This window comes from Gossypium hirsutum, chromosome D07 (assembly GCF_007990345.1).
Source record: "Gossypium hirsutum isolate 1008001.06 chromosome D07, Gossypium_hirsutum_v2.1, whole genome shotgun sequence".
In the NCBI taxonomy this organism is placed as follows: domain Eukaryota; kingdom Viridiplantae; phylum Streptophyta; class Magnoliopsida; order Malvales; family Malvaceae; genus Gossypium; species Gossypium hirsutum.
In genome coordinates this window covers 45,701,310-45,707,309 of record NC_053443.1, presented here as the reverse complement: position 1 = coordinate 45,707,309, position 6,000 = coordinate 45,701,310, and the positions used below count along the sequence as shown (strand labels likewise).

Genomic DNA, 6,000 nt, shown 5'->3' with positions numbered 1-6,000 from the left:
AATTACTAAGAAAACTGTTGCATATCAACACATGACCAATCCAGTGACTTTAAGCGCTTGCTCCTATATTCCTACACTGCCTACTAATGTTTCTTTTTTTTTAATATACAAACAAGTCAAACAATGATATCCAAAATTGTTGTCTTAGGTAAGAATTATTGATCTCTAATACGATAGAGAATATATATTTTTTTATGTTCAAATACTTACCTCCCATTGTCCCAACAAAAATTTAACAAAGAAGATTACAAGGTTTAGGAGTGTTGCACTTGACACAAAACTCTCCATGTATGTTTTTATTGTTTTGTTCAGAAAGATATTACAGCCAAATACAACCCAAAATGTCCTATGCTTCCATTCCAATAATCATAAACTCCACAACTAGCTTTTTTCATACCGCTTGCCTGGAAACCCCGAAAAGCACCGGCATCCTGCTTGGATACAGCTCCATTGTCAGAAAGCTTCATATAATATTGAAAAGAATTAATTTCCCAAATAGATACTTCAGACTCCTAAAGATATATCCATGCTAGCACAACTTCTTAATAAGAAAAAAAATTTTAAAACCTTACATCCTTGGAAGACTGAACCCAATTTGGTGAACTTAGCTCAGCTGCATCTTCAAAAGCACTCTTGTGCATAGTTTCTTTGGGAGAAACATCCACAAAAGCTGCAAAAAGAAATCTGCATCAATTTTAGAGAAACAATTTCCAGAACAACACAATGAACCCAGTCGTTAACTAAATCTAAAACCATCATTTAAGATGCTAGAAAATTAAGTTCATACTAGAGATCAGTTTATACTATCACCTAAAATGTAAAGCCCTTATTCTAGGGGAAGGACAAAAATCTGTTAGTCTTGCTAAAGTCTCACATACAAGAGTTGCCCATGTAATGTTCCTTTTTACCTCAGAAAAGGAAGAGTTGCACATTATACAACATCTTATGGGTAATAAAAAATGTTCCATATTACCATATTTCTTTGGCTCGGCAATTTCTGTTTCATTTTTCACACTTTTCACTTACGTTGCTGGTAACAGAGGCTGCTTCAACTTGTCTTACAGGTGCATCAACTGTATCAGTGCGTTGAAAAGCAAGAGAACGGGGTATGATACGGGGATTGCGCGCGGACCAAAATCGAGTTGCCAAGTCACGGGAAACTCCTACGAAAACCCTAAACAATCAGATCTGAAACGAAACAGAAAATTAAAAGATTAGAACTTTGAATTTCCAGATCTGAAATAAAATCCCCAAGTCAGCAAAGAATCAAATTGAGAATAGAAATAAGTGTTAATAAGGGTTCTTGAAACCCTAAAGGAGATTGCGATTCTGCCCAATTGAACACCAAGATAGTTTTCTCCAAATTTCGGCAATCTAATTTCACCCAAAAAGAGTATGAATGAATCAGCAAGAACCCTAGAAATTGGGGATTTTTGTCCGATTCTTTAAGATAGAAAAAGGCTGGAAACACAATAAGAACAGCAAATAAATTAGATAAAGATTCGGCACAAGCAAAAATAAAGAAAAGAAATTGACAGCAAACAAATAAAAGAAAAGTCCTAAGAAGCCTTGAAATCCCGAAAGATCTCACAACTCTCTTCAAACGGCTCTAATCTCCCCCTCCAAAGAATATCAATGGCAAGAAGAAGGCTGAAGATGGCTCCCACAATCAAAAGATTGTTAAAACAACTTCTAAAGAAAACCCAAGAGATAATTCTTGGAGAAAAAACTCGAAGAGAATTCTGCACTTAAACAAATCTGAAATTTTTGATATATTTGAGAAGTATCTAACACGATAGCTGGCCAAGCCTTTATATAGGCTTTTCAAATATTTTCCTAATCTAATTAGAAACTAAAACTAAACAAACTCCTAATTATTTTAATTTTAAATGGAAATTCGGCCAAGGGCTTTTAATTGGGCCTCTTGGACTGAATATTTACATAAAAATTTAAACTAAAAATTAAAGAAAAATAAAACTTTACAAATTGGGTCACTTTGACAATTTGACCTGATTTTCAAGTAAGCATGGTTTGTCTTCTTGTTTGGGCTTGGGTTGGGCCTTTGAGACTCGTATCAGGGAATGTCAGGACCTAAATAGCAGAGTTACATTAAAAAGTTTTGCCATTTGTACCATCTTAAGCTCATAAAGAAAGTTAAGCATACCCAAAACAGGGACCATAATTTAGATACATTATGACACAGCTCAGCTACAAAACAGAAGCCCATGAAAGACAGTATAGTTACATATCTAACAAGCCATGATAGGGCTTTGGTCCTCTTTATGACACAAGGAACTGAATGTAGCAAAATATTCAGTATCATACTATTATTTTCAACATTTGTAAATTGACATACTTTTTCTCGGTGCCATAATACAGGGGACATAAATCATGTCTCTGTAATCAGTATGTCAAGGCAACTTTGTGCCACTAAGTCAGCTTCTCAACACCATTCAACTAAGATCGGAAAATAAATAAAGAGGCACAACTTACTGACTGACTAGCAATTTTATATCCCAGATAACTAATTTCCATTAACAACTTTGTTATCAGCTCTGAAACCCCCAGAAATTGGGCCCAACCAGGTAGGGGTTCATCTTCCTCTAGGATGGATGAAGAAAAATATTTTGAATATATCAAACCACAATTTTGAAGGTCAACTCAAGGCTGCCTAGGAAAATATTGTATTCCCCAGTTTTGCTTTGAACTACCACTATCTATGATAACCTGGATTTTGGTATTCCAAATAATATATAACAATTAGAATCAAGTACATGGCCAAACAAATTTGTTCAAATTAGGTCAGCTGTGTTAGTGTATGAAGTCAGTTCAGTTAGTCAACTGCAGCAGTTATAGTGGTTATATCTGGTGTGCTTGTTGTAAACAATATTAGACATGTGATAAATGTGCTAGCAGTTAGCTTACGCAGTTATTAGTTGAAGAGCAGTTTTATTGATACATATAAATTCAGTAAAGTAGTTGTGTTGATGTATGGTTGAATGATTACAAAGATATATATCTTTTCACTCTAAGTTTCTTGTTTACTCTTCTAGTTTTTTTCATCAGTTTCTTCAAGAATCCGTCAAGCTGGATGATTTACTATAATAATGTAAAGTCTTCTAGACCAAAACATACAGACTCTGACAACAGCTAAACCTAAACCCTCCAAAAAAATGTTTTGACTGATAAAAGAAAGCACCTTTAGGTAGTATATGGGAAACTTGAAAAACTAATGGAAGACATCAACTTCCTATCTTCAAATGGCACCAGAAGCATAATTAAGACCTCCAATAACTAGAAAACATCCAAAGCATTCACATTAAATGGAATTTTACCCGTCACCATTTTAATTGCTTTATTTAAGTATTCTACTTCCAAAACTCAAACAACGATTCTATCGTAAAGATTACAGGCAAGAGCAATACAACTATACCTCATATAAGAGAAACCCTCACCTTTAAGCTTGAAGCTACCTGTCATTTCATACGGTCTCATCAAAATATGTACCAAAAAGAAACCATTGCCATTATCAATACAATAATACTAAAGATATCACCCGAGAAAAAGCATCCACTTGCTCACCCATGTAAAAAGTGCTGAGAGCCCAATGCCTACTCCAATCCAAAAGAGTGGTGATCCTCTGGAAAACATAAAGACACAAATGATTGAGCAAAGAAAAGAATGTTCATAAAACGCAAAAGATAATGTCTGCCAAGTAATTACGTCTTTTTCCCCCTGTATTAGCTTTGTTCCTCCAAAGTTGCTATAAAGCAAAGTAAATAATAAAAAGAAAAGAAAATCACGATTCCGTAAAAAAATGGAGTAAAATGCTAAAGTTTTCATAGCAATTCAAACGAATTTTGCCCCCTAAGGCTCTGTCTGGTGGTTTTTCCTACCTGAAAATTAGGGTCGAGGTTAGACCTTCGTTATTGTTACAGTTGAAAAATGTTCTCTAAAAATGCTTTTAGAAACAAAATTGAGGTTTTTAAAAGTGTGTTTCTGAATTTTTAGTACTCTATTGCTGTAAAAAAATGAGATTAAAAGTTACATTGTCATTTTTAAATGCTATATAGTAGAAATTTAAAATGTATTTAAGTTATATGATATTTAAATAATTTAATATAATAATACATAAAATATAAATTTCAAATAATTTTAATTAATTAATATAAATTATTTATAAATTTATTGATATATATTATATTTAAATAATGTAATATAATGATATATGAAATATTCAAATAATTTATTATAAAAATACAAAAAATTTAATTTAATTTAATTTTTATATATTTTTTAAATAATTAATATAAAAATAAGAGTATTTTGATAATTTTTATTTTTAAATGCAAAAGTCAAAAGTAAAAAACACATAAACCCCAACTTTTTGTTTGGATAGAAAAACACTTTTCCATTGTAGTTTTGACCCTTAAAATTAGGTGTTCTTGGTCGCTTTTGTGATGGAAAAGCACTTTTAGAACTCCAACACAATAAAGTACGGGGGTTTAGCATTTGGTATACTAGTAATGTATTTTTTTTAATTTCACAAATAGTCTTGAAAAATTAACATTTATCTCTTTTTTAAAATATATATTTTTTAATATTTTACTATACTTCTATATGACAGTTTTCAACTCTAACATTGTTTGTGAAGTCTAAAAATTTCGATGACAATGTATCAAATAATTTCCTTTATAATTATTACAAACTAGTTTCATTTATCTTTGAGTAAGAGATTATTGTATTTAACAATAAATTTTTATTTAATTAATTTATATAATTTTAGGTTAAAATTTTAATTGTTCATGAATAATATAATTGAAAACATTAAACATAATAATTAATTAATTAAAATTTGAAAAAACATAATTGATATTAGAAAGATTATAATCTTATTTCCGTTGTAAATCTATTGATAAATGGATGTCCATAACCCCTTAAATTTATCCTATTGTAACCCCTAAAAGATGAATGTCCATAACTCGTAAATTCATTATCTTGTAATCCATAAACCATTTATAGAGTAACTTAATGTTGGTCCTTAATGCTTTGTAACCTATGGTTTTTGAAGCCTATAAGTAGAGGGCATGTACAAGCTTATTGGATGCCAATGTGAAAGTTGAATCACCCTTTTATCTTTTGTTCTTCTCTCTTGTTCATTATATATTTCTTTTAAGTCTTATAACACGTTATCAACACGAGCCTCTATAAGTTCATAGTGAAGTTCACGTCATTGCGACTATATATAACTTGCCCATAAAGCTCCCGTTAAACTATTTATGGTATACGTATTTTCATCATTATTTTAATTTGTTCATCATATTTTTATAGAAAGAGAAATATTCAAAGCATACAAATCAATTTTTTTCTTCTCTAAATTATTTTGGCTTATTCACCATTTTTTAAAGGTTACTAAAAGAAATTTCATTATTTCAATTTGTTTTAAGTTATTATTTTGACTACTTCTCTCTATGCCAATATTTGACATACATATTATTATTCCGTAAATTTGGTATAAATAATTCGATTGTTTTACTATTGAGAATATTTATTATTATAATATTGCTCAAAGTGCAGTTCCTTTTATTGATGATCAAAATTATCCTCTATGATTTCCAATATCTTAGACGACAAGATGCAAATTTTTTAGAGGAAGTTTTTTTATTGAATGTTTCATATCTGATTTTTTTTAGCTAATTTGTGGTCAGTTATAATTGTTTTGATTAACTTTTTTTTATGATCTTAGATGAATGGTGAAAGATTTAATATCGGTATGGACTTTGATTCGGTGCTCTTAACATTGGGGTGTCTTAGTATCATATAAGTTATTTTGAAATAAAAGTTTTTTTATCAATATATTTTGAATTTGATTACTTTTTGATAAAATCATCAAGACTCAACGTTGAACAAGAAAGTTGCTATTAAAACTTTCATAGAAGAAAAGAAATTGAGGTAAATTTCACTTATCACATTATATGCTTATATGTATTTGTATTTTTG

The 6,000-nt window shown here is 30.4% G+C and overlaps 1 protein-coding gene across 19 annotated transcripts; it reads right to left on the bottom strand.

Moving 5' to 3' along the window:
• On the bottom strand, positions 1-4,024 carry LOC107956762 (uncharacterized). 19 transcript variants are annotated; one of them, XR_005916269.1, is made up of 7 exons: positions 3,897-4,024; positions 3,583-3,640; positions 3,434-3,473; positions 2,010-2,091; positions 1,027-1,188; positions 573-670; positions 8-461 (listed from the first exon to the last, which is right to left on the bottom strand). XR_005916269.1 is itself a non-coding variant. In XM_041097739.1 (6 exons), exons 1-5 carry the CDS (start codon positions 3,841-3,843, stop codon positions 605-607), a joined length of 399 nt encoding a protein of 132 aa, XP_040953673.1. In that variant the 5' UTR covers positions 3,844-3,871; the 3' UTR covers positions 5-461; positions 573-604. The 19 variants fall into 19 exon arrangements, 1 of the variants encoding a protein (XP_040953673.1); XR_005916274.1 differs by having other exon boundaries at positions 9-431; positions 3,456-3,473; XR_005916275.1 differs by lacking the exon at positions 3,897-4,024 and adding an exon at positions 3,724-3,866 and having other exon boundaries at positions 9-431; positions 3,456-3,473.
• Positions 4,025-6,000: the final 1,976 nt, after the last annotated feature.